The sequence below is a fragment of the Pseudorca crassidens genome, chromosome 6 (assembly GCF_039906515.1).
Source record: "Pseudorca crassidens isolate mPseCra1 chromosome 6, mPseCra1.hap1, whole genome shotgun sequence".
NCBI lineage: Eukaryota > Metazoa > Chordata > Mammalia > Artiodactyla > Delphinidae > Pseudorca > Pseudorca crassidens.
The window spans coordinates 66,726,593-66,744,154 of NC_090301.1; the positions used below are offsets into that span (position 1 = coordinate 66,726,593).

The following is a 17,562-nucleotide window of genomic DNA, read 5'->3' on the forward strand; positions in this document are numbered from 1 at the left end:
CCTCTTAATCTGTATTAATTGTATAGATGAAGAAACTGAGGCACAGAGTGATTGGAGTGATTAAATAGGTCACACTAGTTTTTTTTTTTAATTAAAGTATAGTTGATTTATAATAGATTACTTCCAGGTGTACAACATAGTGATTCAATATTTTTATAGATTATATTCCATTTAAAGTTAATATAAAATAATGGCTATATTTTCCTATGCTGTACAATATATCCTTGTAGCTTATCTATCTTATACATAATAGTTTATATCTCTTCATCTCCTTCCCCTATCCTGCCCTTTCCACCTTCACCCCTCCCCACTGGTAACCACTAGTTTGTTCTCTATATCTGTGAGTCTGTTTCTTTTTTGTTATAGTCACTACTTTGTTTTATTTTTTACATTGCACATATAAGTGACAACATACAGTATTTGTCTTTCTCTGATTTATTTCACTAAGCATAATACGCTCTAGGTCCATCCATGTTATTGCAAATGGCAGAATTTCATTCTTTTTTATGTCTGAGTAATATTTCTCTGTGTGTGTGTGTATGTGTATGGATACCACACCTTTTTCCATTCATCTGTTAATAAACACTTAAATAGGTCACACTAGTTTTAAGTGGTAGAATCAAGAATAAGTAGAGGGCTTCCCTGGTGGCGCAGTGGTTAAGAATCCACCTGCCAATGCAGGAGACACGGGTTCGATCTCTGGCCCAGTGAGATCCCACATGTTGCAGAGCAACTAAGCCCGTGCGCCACAACTACTGAGCCTGTGCTCTAGAGCCCGTGAGCCACAACTACTGAGCCCATGTGCCACAACTACTGAGCCCATGTGCCACAACTACTGAAGCCCGCAGGCCTAGAGCCCGTGCTCTGCAACAAGAGAAGCCACGACGAGAAGCCCACGCACCAAAACAAAGAGCAGCCCCCACTCGCCACAACTAGAGAAAGCCCGCGCACAGCAACAAAGACCTAATACAGCCAAAAATAAAAACAAATAAATAAATTTATTTTTAAAAAAAAGAATAAGTAGAATATGGACCTTTACAAATGAGATGTGTAATAGAATCAGACCTTCAACTTGCAAAGTTAAGGGAATGCTGTTACTTAGTATAACTAAAATAATACAGAATAAATTCTTCAGGGTTATATTAGTTATTTAATAAAAAGCAAAACCCCATTTAGAACTTAGCTTCCCTTTTATTTTATTGTTTTCATGGCGGCAGACAACGACATATTTTCCAAGTCAAATGCACTCTCAATTTTAAAGGATTCATTTTAGAAACAAATAAAATAAATGTAGGTTCCATTCTTGGTAATAAGAATCCAGCATCTTGGCACTGACGTTGCTCTTAGAGAGAAGAGGCATCTGCAGTAATTGGGTCCTATGGGTTTCTACGTGCAGCAGAGCAAAGAGAAGAGATGAAGCAGCTGGTGCTTGTGGTCAGAGTAACCAGCCCAGCAAGCACTGTGTGCAGCTTACAGTGGAAGGAGGACAGCAAACCAGTTACCCAGCAAGAGCCCACATACAGAGTGAGGGAGCCATAGTCCAAGCTGCCAAAGACCTGTGAGCTAGAGTTTCTTTCTAAGGTATAGGAACACATTTCACGAGTCCAAATTGATTACTGAGTAGAAATTTTCAATATGTATAAGCATTCTTTTATTTAGTTTTCAGCTTCCTTGCATAAATGAGAGGTTTATATTCAGGTAGGAGAACTCAGATACTTTTCCAATCTGTATTGCCCGTAAAGATCTTCAACACTTTCTGTTATTTCCCCCTTGCAAACTACAAAATGCGCTGGCATCTGTGGTGTTATTATCAAAGGATAGTGCTTTCCCCCCACCCTTTATAATTAAGGCTATATTTTCTTGTCTCTTTGATAAATTGTTATGGTATTTATGTCCTGTCAAGAAATTTCAAAAATTATCCCAAAGCCAGTGGTGTAACCTCAGGCAAGGCTATATTAGATAGATCAAATTAGCTGGACTCATTTGTAGGGAATAGAGCAGATGGAACTGTTCTATCATTTTACTGATGATCTTAGGTCCTAACAACAATCTCTAGCAAGACGGAGCTCTCAAATATTAGGAAAGTAACCGCTATCAAGACAAGATACTCAACTGGACTTCTTCCAGTACAAACATCAGCTATACAATTTTCCCACTAATTCCCACTACTTTCTCAACCCTTAAAAATTATGGCATAAACAGAACACCCATTACTTTGCACTGCCCAGCAAGTTAGGTTTGGAAGAGTCCCAAATGCTGACTGATGACAGCTTCTTAGCAGCAGCTGGTGGCAGTTTTCATCCTGATAGCACTTTCACACTCCACAGTTCCAGATGAAGTAGTTTCACATGTTTGTTCCTATGAAGAGAAGAGACTCTCTCTCTCTCTCTCCACACACACACACACACACACACACACACACACACACGCATACATATATAATTGTTTTCAAAAATTATTTCATAGAAATCAAAGGATAATTATTGTAAGCACAGATTGAGTTCTACAGTATTTTTTATAACTTGAAAAACATTGTCAGTTTCAAGTGACATGATGGAGCCTAAGGAATCCATAATTCATTTAACTCTGGCCATATGAAAACTAATCCTTTATATGCTGTGTACCTTTGTAGGTAATCATTTGTATTCATGTGCTATGAATAGCAAAATTATATTGTCCATATATTTTAAATTAGAATATGGTACCTCTTAGAATTTTCTCATTCTTATATCTCTGACTGTAGAAATATTTTCCATGAAGTGTGGTCCCTTCTATTCTTCCCCAGATTTTTAGATGCTGCCTGGCTAGTCTGACTTCATAATTTGTCCCCCTCAATTGATATTTCTCCAGACTTTTGCTGTTTTTGTAAAAATAAAAAAGTTACATTTTTGAAATCATAGTCGTATATTTCTTGTATGAGAGTAGTAATTAGTGTAAAATACAGTAAACTTAGTAAATGGTGAGACTGAAAAAAAGTTTCTTTTAAAACTATTTTTAAGGTCTAATCTGTTCTTTTACATCATCCAATTTCAAAATCAGTTTTCTATGATTTTTCCCTAGGGACGATCTACCAAAATAATGTGTCAAAAGCTTTCAAACCATAGTGATAGGCATATAGGGTTTCATTATACTATCCTTTCTACTTTTCTGTATAGTTACAAATTTCCATAATAACTTTTTCAGGTATGGAAAATATATTTTTTATGGAAAGCTTCTTTTGTATTCTAAACCATATCATATTGGTTATTGTGTGTTTTAAAAATTTTCTGTATTATGGTTTAAGAAAATATCATTCGTCATTTGTCACATCATATAAATATATTTTGTTAATAATATGTTATGTTTTGTTTAATATATAATTAATTTTTAACATAATTAGAAAAAATATTACCTAAAGTGCATTAAATTTTAACATTACTTCATTCACAGAGTTACTAGTGCAGATTTGGCCTCCTCAAGGGGAAAGTCTCTTTCCTTTGAAGTCAGTAACTCTTGATCTTTCTATAATAGACAACACCACTTCCCATAATTTTCAATCTAACATTCCTCCTCAGGTTGGACTTATATCCATAAGCCAATGTGGGGGAAGGGTGAATGAGTCATAGTTATTTAGTTCTGCTGTCAATTTTCTAGGGTAATAATGTGTTTAGTTTTACTTGAAAGAGGATTTAGAAATGCTACTTCATGCTAAGTACCCTTAGGGGTACAGTTTTCCTTTCTCATACAGACAGGCACCTACTTTCATACAAAGTCAAGGAAAGAGGAGAGGAGAGATAAGACGTTATGCCCTATATACACCTCCCAATAGTCCCCTTTTGTACACAGCTGACAAACAGACCTCTCAGCTTTGAATGGCATAATAGATAACCAGCAATTTGAAATGAAGAGTATAAGGAAATATGATGTGACTGAAAATATGGGAACTTTTAAGAGTTTGCCAGGAGTCAGTCTTACCATCTGCTTTATTTTATATTATTTTCTGATTATTATTTAAGCCTGATATACTATTATATTATTTTGCTTTTCTCATTTGTAAATATACCATCAGTAAGGGAAAAACCTATTCCTAAGTCTTTCTTGGAATTATTTTTCTTTCCTCTGTTTGATTTAACTGAACCTATCAAACTTTTAACATGCATGATGACAAATACATTTTGTAAATGTTTTTTAAAAACTGTCCAAGGAACGCTCCATTCAGTAACATTATCTTATTTCTTGTTTTGAATACGCAGGGTGTGCTCTGTGCAGCTCCCCTAATTTTTATCATCCCATCAGCATGTTATCTGAAACTGTCTGAAGAACCGAGGACACACTCAGATAAGATTATGTCCTGTGTCATGCTTCCCATTGGTGCTGTGGTGATGGCTGTTGGATTTGTCATGGCCGTCACCAATCCTCAAGACTGCACCCACGGGCAGGAAATGTTCTACTGCTTTCCCGACAATTTCTCCCTCACGAACATCTCAATTTCTCACTTTCAACTGACAACACAACTTTCAATTTTAAACGTCAGCATCTTTCAGTGAGTTGCGTGCTTTAAAAAATAGGTATTTTTCATAGACTTCTAAACTGCGCAATAACATTCACACATGTTTTAGTCTCTATATTATAAAAGTATTACTTTGGCATTTATCAAGACTTGGTTTTTCTTTACTCTTTAGTCCAGTATAAAAGATAAAAAGGAGGGAATTCCCTAGCGGCCCAGTGGTTAGGACTCCACGCTTTCACTGCCGAGGACCCTAGTTGGGGAACTAAGATCCCGCAAGCCACACAGTGTGGGGGGGAAAAAAAAAAAGGAAAAGAAAGTTGAATGTATTTTATCTTAAACTGGGACAAAATAATGTTTTGTTCTCATGACGGGGCTGCGCTAATCTTAAATGCAGGAGGAGCAGTGAAGCCTGTGGCGTCTGCTACCAACCTCCCAAAGCAGTATTCTCTTATTGAGTATGTGAGCCAATATATTGTGCTGTAAAATGAGTAGATGATTGTGGGTTGCAATGTTGTGTGTGTGTCCATTATGAGAAAAATACATTTTTTGTCTTAAAAGAAGGACTCAAAGGGAAGGAAAACTCAAGACTATTAAGGAGACTAGATATCCCAAGAGCAAAGTGAAGCTGTCCGTTATGATTTCAGCAGCATCCCTTGTTTAGAGGAAAGTGAATCCCTGGAGAAATGAGTAAAGTCCTTCACATGTTACAAAGCGTGACTAATAGACTAGGTATACAGAGCTAGGTGTGTGAGGGAGCAAAATTACCTCGCAGTTTTGATCCTGTGGGAATATGATGGTGGTACCATTAAATGAATTATAAAATGGGAGGCAACCACAAGTTGTTCTGAGGCACAAGCTTAAAGAGATCAGCTCTGCATCAGCTTTGGACCCGTTGAATGTGAAGTGCTGGCAGGAATAAACAACTGGAAGCTGAACTTTCAGACTAGAGCCTTGAGAGAAGAATCAGGGCACAAAAGAGGCAGTCTCACTACTCTGGGGGGTCCTCAGAGAGATTCTTGGGCGCTCTCGTTGACTAGATTCTCCGGAAGCAGACAGTTAGATGGAGTTTGGCCTTCGGGGTATTTATTAGGGATTATAACTAGTGGGACAGAGGGGGAAAGCAGGATCAGGTGGGCACACGGAACTGCAGTGCAGGCTGGCAAAGCCCCAGCCAAGTCCATAAGGAGTCTGGAGCATACGTGACCCGTCAGAGTTGTCTCAGTTCAAATGAAATAGCCAAGTTTTAATACCGCTACTTCCATCAGTCCTTGAATGTGGGCAGCTCTTTGCAGCTGAGCAAACCCCAAAGGGACTGAGAGCTAGAGGTGATCTGCTGGTGGCTGGGACACTAATACTTCCTGTGCGGGGTCTGGGAGGCACAGCTGTGTTTGCCACAGCTGACCTCAGTTTTTAATGAGATTTTTAAAATATCTCTTAAGGGGGATTTCATGTTTTCATATCTATAACAATCTTTTAAAAGTAACAAGGAAATTTGGGCCCATCTGGATGGCTACCTTAAATCAAGTAGATTTAATTTCTCACCTTTTCATCTGTATTTCAATCAAGTTGACAATCCATAGTACTGTTTTAATTGTTGTCAAATAATGAGAAAATATCACAAACAGAGAATACACACCTGACGTATCTGTAAAAATCACAGGCCAAAAAAAAAAATTCCCACAGGAAGTGTAAAGGGATAGTTTCACAGCAGTTTGAATACAGACGTGGTGAAAGCTGAGTTGTCATGTGACTAATAGTAAGAAAGGCCTCTTGAAAGCAAAGGAAGCTGCCCCTTAGCCGGCAGGGCCGTGCTTGGGCTTTGTGTGGTAGCATTCGCTTCTACAAAACATCATCCGGGTCACTAAATTAATTTAAATTCTATTGGCTGTATAGCTTTTCTGTATTTCATTTGTAGAGTTGTTGTTTTTATAGTTGGTTAAGAATCATAAGGTGATTTGTGTCCATTTTTAGATCAATACATGTTTTGGTAAAATGCTTATAAAAATACTTTCATTCTGTACTGAGGGAATGTAAGAAATTTTTGCAGCAGTCCTTCTCTACGTTACTCAGGACTGAGAAACACTGACCTACATAGTTGTTAGATAAAGTCATGAGAGAGATTTCCAAGGGTGTACAAAGAAAAGTACGTCAAGGATAACGTAATTTAGTACTTAACCTTCTATTATCTTGTACTCTTGCTATTGCTTCAGATACATTAACCTTGATTCAAGTAGGTGAAAAGCTCCGAGTAAGAACTGAGTGCTGCATTAATGCCTAATATATATTTGTTCTGGTTTTGTGTGTGTGTTTTCCAAATCAACTGCAGAACAAGACTACCTTGGGCCCAGTTATTAGCTGCAAGGATTACCACTTTCAAATTATGATAGAATAAATGTTACAAACACATCTGTTTCACAGGAATACTTACGTTTATTTTGCCAGTGTGCATAACTTTGAGAACCACCCCCATCAATTTAATGAGATTTCCACTGAAACTCATTCCTTCCCTGCTGCTTCTTGCCCTTAACAAAACAACTTGAATATTTAATCCAGTTTTTGAAGTTGTCACTACATTTGACCTTATAAAGTTCTTCTTAGTTTTAAAGAGGAGGGGAGGGAATAGTATATTTATACTATTATATTATAATAATTATATATATTAATATATATTATATAATAATAATATATATCTAATAATATACTACTATATTATTATACTAATGCAAACATCTAGCAATACATTTCCTTTAAGGATATAGATTGGATGGCATCTGTATAACTTACAAATCGGGTCGTTATGCATGTCACTTATAATTGGTTCTTTAACCGCAACCCAAATATCAGAACAGGTAGACTGCTTTGCCTCTGACCAGCCCCAATGGTGTCAAGCAATAATTGTTGACTCTTGTCTTTCCTAAAAGAACTCTGAAATCCAGGTTATTGAAGTAGGAAAATCCCAACTAGTCCTTTGCTGGAGTCATACTGCACACATCTACTTAATTAGATGAGCGATAAAAAGATAAATATATTGGATAGCAGCAGGCCTCCTTCTCGTTGATCTGTGGCAGTCTTCTCAGGGAAGTGGTACTAGTCCATTTTTTAGTATAGCTGGCCGCTGACAGGACCAGGCGTTGTCAGGTATTCTCAAGCATGGACCAACCAATGACCATGAGGTAAGGTACCCATAAATGCTTAACTGACTTTGATGGAGGTAATAATTAGCTACACCAATCAGATAACCTCCTTGAAGAATTTGTAATTATTCTAAAAAGAGTATAAAGGACTTGCCCAGATTACAGAGTAGACACACAGAGTGGACAAGAGGCACCATGACCTAGAGAACACATAGACTGGAAGACAAAGAAAACAGTACAGTCATTCTCTAGAGCAATGGTTCACAAAGTTCAACACGTGTCAGAATCATTGGTGGGCTTGTCAAAATGCAGATTGCTGGGGCCCACATGCGGAGTTTCTGGTTCGGTGCTCTGGGGTGAAGCCTGAGAATTTGCATTTGTTCAGAGTTCCCAGGTGATGCGGTTGCTGTTGATTCAAAGGTCACATTTGAATAAGGATGGAGGTTGGACATAATAGAGATGCCAGATGGGGCCATGTGTTTAGAGGCTGGGCAGGGCGTAGAATGCCAGGTTGGAGGTCAGGAAGAAACTGAGAGTGGAGACAGAAGGGAGAGCTCTTGTCAGAGAGTAACTGTACTTATCCTTCATCTCTTTGAAAAATCCTTTGGCGAAGCTTACAGAGAGGAGAGGAGAGACCAAGACAGCGAGATTAGGGAAGAGTAATGACAAGGGAGGGGAGGAGAGTTAACAAAGAAGAAAACAGAGATTATGGTCTAAAGTCAACACAGCTGCAGTGGTTAAGCTACAAACCTGGTTTGGAACCTACAGGCATTCAGGGAAGATTGCATGAGCTTCATAGCTCTTATGAGAAGGAAGAAAATATACCAGTTCCTCAAAAGTACAGCAAGTTTTCCTAGGACTAAACTCAATAAAATGTCTTACTTGGAAAAAAATCTTATTTGGAACATGAGTAAAATTGGGTTATACTCATAATAACATCATGCTGATAAAGAATTCATGTGGCTATCTTTATAGGACATTTCAATAGTCATTTTCTAATATTTGCTCATTGAAAATGAAGATTATGAATAAATTTAGCTTTGGAATTTTTATTATATTGTTCACTTATAGCAATATGCTAAATGTCTCATTTTAAAAAAAAAAAGGCACATACAGATTTAATCTGTCCTTCACTCCTAACACCTACCTGATTCTGGTCCTTACCAACTCACACCCAGACTAATGCCACAGCCTCTTACCTGAGCATTCTGCCTTCAGGCTCTCCTCCCTTCAAGATGATTTGTGTATCACTCCAAGAATCACCTTATTAAACTGATGCTTTGATAACACCAAATGCTTGCTCAGAAGCTTTTCGTGAATCTCTTGTGCTTATAGGATAAAGTACAAACTCCGTGGCCTGTATTCAAACTTTTTATAGAATGGCCTCAACATGTCTCGCCTCATCTCCCATGACTGCAGGAAGGAACCCTTTTTTCTGACATAACTAAAGCACTGTTTTACACTAAAATTGCTTTCTGCCCCTTTTGCCATTGCCCTTGAATTCTTGCCATCCTCTCATCTGAAGTATCCAAACCTTCCTTTCCCACCCTCATCAAATTCTATCAGTCCTCCAATCTTCTCCCTGTGCCATCCCTGACAACTCTAGCTGCAGGTTAATTTTCCTCCTTTGGAATTCTGTAATTCTTATGTTATATGAAGAAACCATGTCCTGCCAACCAGACTAAAAGTTCCTTGAGGACAGTGTGTTTTAAAGCCTCTTTTTACTCTTAATAGTCCATGGCATGGTACCTTGAATGTACTAAACACTTAAGTATTTGAAGTGAGATTGGTAGTATAGAAGGGAAAATGGCTGATTGTACATATAGCCATACATATTCTTTTAATAGGATTTTTCTATCTATAATGATTGTCATTCAGTAAAGTAGCAAGTTAATGTGATACAGTCATTCATCCAACAAGGTGGTTTAGATAATTGAGTTTCTCGTTTTGCTTTATTAAGCATCGACCCTTCAGAGAATTTATTTAGAATATTCTTTTTTTTTACATATAAGCACATACGTTTATTATTAATTTTAATAATATTAAAGACACATAATTTACAAATAATAATAGAGTATTCTATATCTATATCTATATCTATATATATCTATATATATTCTACTGTATCATAAGTTCTTTATAGCCAATTGAATATTACAGGGTGCTTCGGTTGATTGATGCTGAACTCTCATATCTGTAAGCAACCTATGATTGTAGTTCAACCATGATTTGACAAATGGAGTTCCATTCCAATTCACTCATTCCCCAATAAATTTATTGTCACTAAATCTGAAATGTGATCTACTATTAATCTATTTTTATCCTCATATAAACTATACTCATTAAATTGAAATTTCTTTCAATTTTAGCACTACATTATTTCAGAACCTCATCACCTGTCAGTGAAGTGAGTGACTATTGTGTTGAATTGCATAATAGTTTTCAAATACTGGAAGAATATTTCCTTAATGTTCTGTGCTATTCATAATGTGATGGCCACAGACACACCACACTTTTAGTTTAATCTGCATTTTTTACATTTTTCTCAATTATTTTCTTAAGTTTAGACTATTTGGAATATTCTTAAAAGGTCTCTTCAAGTGCATACCAGTCAGCACATAGTTTTTCACTTGTTTTTGACTGCTAAATAAAAATTTACTTGTCTCTTTTTTTTTTTTTTTTTTTAATGCGGTTCGCAGACCTCTCACCGCTGTGGCCTCTCCCGTGCGTTGCGGAGCACAGGCTCCGGACGCGCAGGCTCAGCGGCCATAGCTGACGGGCTCAGCCGCTCGGCGGCATGTGGGATCCTCCCGCACCAGGGTACGAACCCGTGTCCCCTGCATCGGCAGGCGGACTCTCAACCACTGCACCACCAGGGAAGCTCTCATCCCTTTTGTAATTACAAGTTCTTTGAGACTTAAGACCATGTCGTATTTAGTTTTATTTTTTGCCAGTGTATGGTCATATATCTTAGTAATTTGAGTTGCTTGGGTAAACATTTAATGACTTGAATTTACCTAATTCCGATGTATTTAACTAAAATTTATAATTTACCAGGAAAACTTACCTTAATTCCTTCATTTAATATTATTCCTAAAGAAATAGTCAAAACCTTAAAGCAAAATGTGTTTATGGTTCAGATACAATTATCACCTTGTTTAATCTCATCTGACAGCTCAGTAATTTGATAGAGCACAAAAAAGAAGAGGTGGTTTAGGAACATGCAGGCAACAATTTAAGAAAAACACCCCAGACAACAAATGAGTTTGCAGTTTAAAATTTGAAAGACTGAAAACTTTTATTTCCAAGGCACAGTGTATTATCTTTTAATTTTGTGTTGCCGGAGGACAGCAAGGCCAGTTCCAGAAAAATAAATCCAGTCCAGGCTTCTTACAGTCATGTCTCTCTCAGAACAGTATTGTTCTTTAAATCTTTAGGTTCTGGGAGAAAAAAATAGTAAAGCGTCTTCTAAGACAGAGGAAAAATTATTGTACCCGAGAATGGCAGCCTTTAGGTGACTTCTGACTTTTCCTACACCACTTTGCATTCTTATAAAGTCCTAAAAAGAATTTTCTAAGTTATACCGTTTTTTTTGTTTTTGTTTTTTACATCTTTATTGGAGTATAATTGCTTTACAATGGTGTGTTAGTTTCTGCTTTATAACAAAGTGAATCAGTTATACATATACATATGTTCCCATATTTCTTCCCTCTTGCGTCTCCCTCCCTCCCACCCTCCCTATCCCACCCCTCCAGGCGGTCACAAATCTAGAAACAATAAATGCTGGAGAGGGTGTGGAGAAAAGGGAACACGCTTGCACTGCTGGTGGGAATGTGAATTGGTACAGCCACTATGGAGAACAGTATGGAGTTTCCTTAAAAAACTACAAATAGAACTAACATACGACCCAGCAATCCCACTAAGTTATACCTTTTAACTGTTGCTTCTCCACGTGCAAGACATAGACAAACTGGAAGTTGAGTGATGCGACCTTGGGTTTTATGTGCTTTATGTTTCAAAGCATTTCAAAATGAATTTAGATTTGTTTAAAAAGCTGTAAGAATAGACAGGGAAGGAAATCAACATTAAATATTTAGAAAAATAGGGCTTAGAAAAACTTTGGGTTTTGTAGAAGTGGCTAGTTGATTGAACAGACACAGCGGGAGATGCTCCCTATTCTAGAAGACAATCTGACCCTTCAAAATAGACATTTTAAACAAGAGATTAAGAAATTTTAAAATATTAGCTTGAGGTAGAAATTTGTCTTGGAAACAGATGATTTTAAATGTGTAACCTAAATGCCAGCTGAGGACTCCTCGCCCCCAAGTGAATTGGTTAAACTTGATCTTAAACCCCATTCCACACTCAGGAGCCTACTCCATAATTCTGGTAAATTAGCCTGGTTTACCTTCTCACGCTTCTCTATGCCACCATAAAGCAGGGTTCTTTTGCGCTGTACCTGAAAAACTCCACGATACTCCAGATGCAAAACACACAGTCCCTGCATCATTTTCCCTAAAAATCTATTCACATCATGCATTGTGTATTTGTTGTGTTGTTGTTGTACCTTTTGAAGATTTAGAGTGCTTAGGAGGAAGGGTCACACCCTGGGGCATGGCCTTTGACCAGTCTTTAGGCTTCACCTCCTAAACATCTCTACTCTTCATTTTTCATCTCCTTCAGATTAACAAGCAAATATTTCCCTGTGACTTTCTCAGCGAGGTCCCAGAACCTCCAGGCCTCTAGAAGACCCCTATTCCACTTTACCCTATACCTTGTCATTGTATTTTTTTGACACAAATGCCATTCTCTTCCTAAGAAGAATTCAGGTGGAAGCTGTCAGCACATCCATATTTTTCCATTTCCTGACATATAGGTAATCTCTCATTTATATTCTGAATTGCACTTCTGGACTTCACTCTCCTTAGAAAGAGAAACAAGGGACTTCCCTGACAGTCTAGTAGTTAAGACTCAGGGTTCCCAATGCAGGGGACACGGGTTCTGTCCCTGGTCAGAGAACTAAGATCCCGCATGCTGCATGGCGTGGCTAAAAAAAAAGAGAAACGAGAAGACTTCTGCTTGCATAAAGTTAAAACTCAGTTCATGGCGTTAAATAGGAGCGGTTCCATCCAAATGGGTAACACAAGGTTGACCAGCTCCCGCTGTGGTTTCCCAACACAGTGAACCCTCATGGCTTAAAGCTGTGCTCCCACAAGCCCCTCTTGTGTATCTCCAGCCATTGTAGTTTCTCACCTCAACATCTGTACTATCCTCCAAACAACCACTGTGTGTCTGCCTACTTCCTTTGCACGCCAGCTAAAACTGGCCTTTCAGAATTAGATTACTGCAGGCCCAGCTGTAGTAGGTGGATAATCATCTGCTTTATAAGTGAGAATATGAAAAGTCCCTCTACTCATTTTCTCAAACATCTTGTGTAAATGATGCCATGGTATCTGACATATTCTTGATTGCTCTGCATTATTTAAAATAGAGACATCCCTTAACATGGGGGCATTAATTAGGGGATCCAGATTGACAGTTAGAAAGTGTAACTCTAAGAGGATGAGAATGCTGCCTCCCCACTTCTGTCCGTCTCCCTAAATTCTAGTAGCACTTAAGATTTTGCCCAAATGCCTCCTCCTCTGAAAGTTCCCCCCAGCCATTTCCAGCAGACCATAACTTATCTTTTCTTGTTTTTAAAGTAATGAATGTGGGGAATTCCCTGGCAGTCCAGTGGTTAAGACTCAGCGGTTTCACTGCTGTGGGCCTGGGTTCGATCCCTTTTCAGGGAACTAAGATCCCACAAGCTGCATGGCACGGCCAAAAAAATAAATACATAAATAAAATAAAATAATGAGTTTTTATTTCTCTCACAATTTAAAAAATGTAAACATTCTGTAATTCAGCCACAGCCTTTATTTCCAGATGACTTCTTTATTGGGCCTCAGTTCCTTTTAAGTAACAGACTCTTGTTCCAGAAGCCAGTTAGCTTTTCATCATGTTTTCTGTCTAGACAACATCCAAAGACAAATCCCAAAGGGGCAAGTATATGTACCCAGTAGTCACGCACAGTCTGAAGTAAGTTCATCATGAACGCTGGGGCCTTGGTGCCAACAACAACCCCACGACCAAGGGCAGCGGTAAGCCCAACCACCAGCCAGACCATGACTTTTCTTCTGCAAGACAACGGGTATATGTCTGACAATTAATAGAAGGAACAATCTAGTGTAAATAAGAACTTTCTAACAATTAGAGGCAACGGATGTCAGCATGGGCTACCCTGGAACTTAGCCTTCTGGGCCTGGAACAACTTAGAAGCTGGACAGACAATTGCCCACAGCGTGGTAGGGGCAGTTCACTTGCTAGATAAAAATTGAACTTGATCTTTAAGGTCTCCCCAAATGCTGAGCTTCTAGGTACAGCTTTGTGTCCTCTAATAAAATAAAATACAGAGTTGTTATGGAATTCCTTCATCACTTATTTTTACACACCTTTTTTTTCTAAATAAATATTAAACAGCTTAAAACCAGTGGTCCTTCATATTTTTTTCAGTGCTTAGACTGCCTTGCACAGAATTAGTGATTAGAAAACTTTATGGATTGAACCATGAAAGCTGGTTTTGAGGGAGGTTAAGAAAGGGAAGGGAAAACAACCTTGAGAGAATAAAGCAGACATGAAGCAGCATCACCAAGCACCAAACGTCTAGGGATTAGGTCCCACTGAAGAATAAGAGCTCACAGGGAGTTAGAGGGATCCTTCAACAGCTTCCTTTGTTCTACCATCGGGTCTGCACAGGAGTTACTGCTGCCACTGCTAACCAGCATGTGAGACCAGTTCTCATTCTCTTCTTGTCATCATTCCTCATTTTCTACTTACGGGAAAGATATTTGCAGGAGACACTAAAAGAACTGTTTAATAATTGTGTCAAATAGATCCATAAATTCTTTAATTTCCCTCTATGATTGGAGGAAATTCTCTAAAAGCAGAATAGAACCCAATTACAGACAAGATAAAGACAAATGCATCAAACCCATGATTGGGTTCACAAATGTGCAGCATCTATTGGTGATTAAGAGCTGGGAGGTGGTTACACTGCCTTACCCTGGAAAGTAGGGTCTGTGGACCCTCAGCATTGGTATCGCTCCGGGAGCTCTTTAAAAATGCAGAATCTCAGGCTCCACCCCAAACCTAATGAACCAGAATCTGCGTTATAACAAGAGCCCCAAGTTGTTCCTGTTCAAGTTTGAAAAGCACCAGTGTGCAAGTGGCCGTGTCCGTTGGGAAGGAGGCTTATCAAAATCAGCTAGGAATCTTAGTTAAATAGGAAACCACCCCCTGGAGAGTCTATTATGCCTATGTTAGGGCTTCTGTTACTGATGAGAATGTGTGATAACATATTTCTGGGAATTGGGGTAGGAAAAATAACTGTAAATCACTCATTTATGGCAATAACAATTAAGTCCATTTCTGTTTATTGTGTTTTTTGGGGGAACAATCATACATTTAAAAAATGATTTTTTCCAACATTGTCTAATATTGAACACACTAGCCATATATTTTCGTGAGCTCATAATAGCAATTTTTTGGTAACTGTAGTAGAAACAATGTTACAAATTAGGAAAACTTAAGACATCCTGTTGATTTCTGCTTTGTATGTGAAGAGCCCTAATGAATGTCAGAAAGTTTTTAGCATGGAAATGTGCTTTCAGTTTATGATTATATCTGTCATAAACAAAGCGGGGGTGGAGAGTAGAAATAAGTAGGAATATCTTGGCAATAAATGTTTAAAGACTAAGCATAGTATTTATATTTGAATGCATAAAGAGGACAACCTAATAGATTAATGGATGGAAGTCACCAACAGTACTCTTTCTGTTGCTTCTAGATTAAGTAGTTGATTAAACAAAATATTCACGGTCATAGACATGCTCTTTAATTAGACTGAAGAGCAGCCTAAAATACATTTTACTTTAATGAAGATGAACATGTAATTACTTTGTTAACATTAAAAACTTAATGAAAGGAGTATGCTCTATGTGGAACTAAGCAATAACTGAGTCATACAATTTAAATTTAGCGAGGGTCTGGTATCCAGAGAAGGGAGAGTATTCCTCATTCTAACGTCAGGAACTCTTGGGCTTCCCTGGTGGCGCAGTGGTTGGGAATCAGCCTGCCAATGCAGGGGACATGGGTTCAAGCCCTGTCTGGGAAGATCCCACATGCCATGGAGCAACGAAGCCCGTGCGCCACAACTACCGAAGCCTGCGTCCCTACAGCCCACAAGCCGTAGCTGGAGAAAGCCCGCGCGCAGCAACGGGGACACAATGCAGCCAAAAATAAATAAATAAAATAAATAATAAATTAAAATATTTTCTTAAAAAAGAACTCTTGACTATGAGGGTGAGCCACAAGAAGTCGTATCTAGGAGACTGAGTTTCCTCAGCCACAGGTGTGACAGGGCTTGAGATCTTAGTCCAAAGTTAGAAGGATGAATCTCAACTTTGTCCTTATTCTCATAAACAAGTGATTTAACCTTTCTGATCCTCACTTTCCTCACCTGTAAAATGAAGAAATCATAATATCCTAGGTTTCCATGAGAGCTTTTCCTGTATTTATTGACAATTTGAATTACTGTGTACTGTATTACACATACTTATTTTCTCCCATTGGAGTTTTTGCTTTTCTTCTTGATGAATTAATGATATCATGCCTTTATGAATAAGGTACTAACTTAAAAAATTTTGTTATTGATCATTTTACCTGATGAAACTTTTTTATTTTATATAGGCAAATATATATATTTTAAGATTTTTCAATAGTTTTTGTAAAAGTTGTTTTTCCACTTAAGGATATAGATGGTCCCCGACTTACACTGGTTCTGACTTACAATTTCTTGATTTTATGATTATGCAAAAGCAATACGGATTCAGTAGAAACTGTACTTTGAATTGTGAACTGTGATCTTTTCTCAGGCCAGACATACGTGGTACGATCCTCTCTGGTGATGCGGGGAGTGGCAGCAGCTCCAAGTCGGCCATGAGACCAGGAGGGTAAACAATGATACACTTAAAAGCATTCTGTACCCATACAAGCATTCTGTTTTTCACTTTCAGTGCAGTATTCCGTAAATTACATGAGATATTCAACACTTTATTATAAAATAGGCTTTGTGTTAGATGATTTTGCCCAACTGGAGGCTAATGTTAATGTTCTGAGCATGTTGAAGGTAGGCTAGACTCAGCTATGATGTTCAGTGGTGTATTAAATGCATTTCAAATTATACTATTTACAACTTCTGATGGGTTTATCAGAAGATGGGTTTAACCCCATCATAAGTTAAGGAAGGGTTTAACCCCATCATAAGTTGAAGAAGATCTGTAGATAATACTTTACACCAGTATTCTAGTTTTGAATTAATTACAGTTCACTCACGTCTTTTATTTTTATTATAAAATTATAAAGTGCACATTGTAAATTAAAATGGAATGACATAGCACAAAGGGAAAATTAAAATCATCACACTGTTAATATTTTGGTCCACTACCATCCAGCCATTTTTCTATGTTATATTTTCTCCAAAGTTGGGACAATGCTATTGTGATATAATAAGAAATATATATTTGGTCTCGGCCTCCAGTTTCTGACACAGAGCTCCTAAAACTGTAATTTCCTAAGTGATAGGGTGCTAGAAGCATCTTTTGTCCTAATAGTTGGTCTTTGACTCAGATTCCTGACACCAGAGTTTTTAAGACCCTTGGAATCTTTAGAAAGATGAGTGTCTTTTTGTATGCTAATGAAAGGACTGGTGGCTAGGGGCCCCTAGATAGCTTCAGGTTGGGGGTTGGTCACCAGAAAGACAAAAGGTTGAAATTTATTGCCACCTTCAACCTGTGGGAAGGGGAGAGGGACTGTAGTAGAGTTAATCACCAACAGTCAATG

At 38.0% G+C, this 17,562-nt stretch overlaps 1 protein-coding gene and 1 pseudogene across 3 annotated transcripts in view; one reads left to right on the forward strand and one right to left on the reverse strand.

Moving 5' to 3' along the window:
• The window catches only part of SLC38A11 (solute carrier family 38 member 11), a 73,816-nt gene that overhangs the window by 48,259 nt on the left and 7,995 nt on the right, over positions 1-17,562 (forward strand). For 2 of the 3 annotated variants that reach the window (XM_067741697.1, XM_067741700.1), the window contains exon 12: positions 4,233-4,632. In XM_067741697.1, coding sequence (XP_067597798.1) covers positions 4,233-4,526 — 294 coding nt within the window. In that variant the 3' untranslated portion in view covers positions 4,527-4,632. Of the gene's footprint in view, positions 1-4,232; positions 4,633-17,562 lie in introns of those variants that run through there. The other variant, XM_067741699.1, reaches the window with a different exon arrangement.
• Positions 13,539-13,766, reverse strand: LOC137226584 (NADH dehydrogenase [ubiquinone] 1 beta subcomplex subunit 1 pseudogene; annotated as a pseudogene).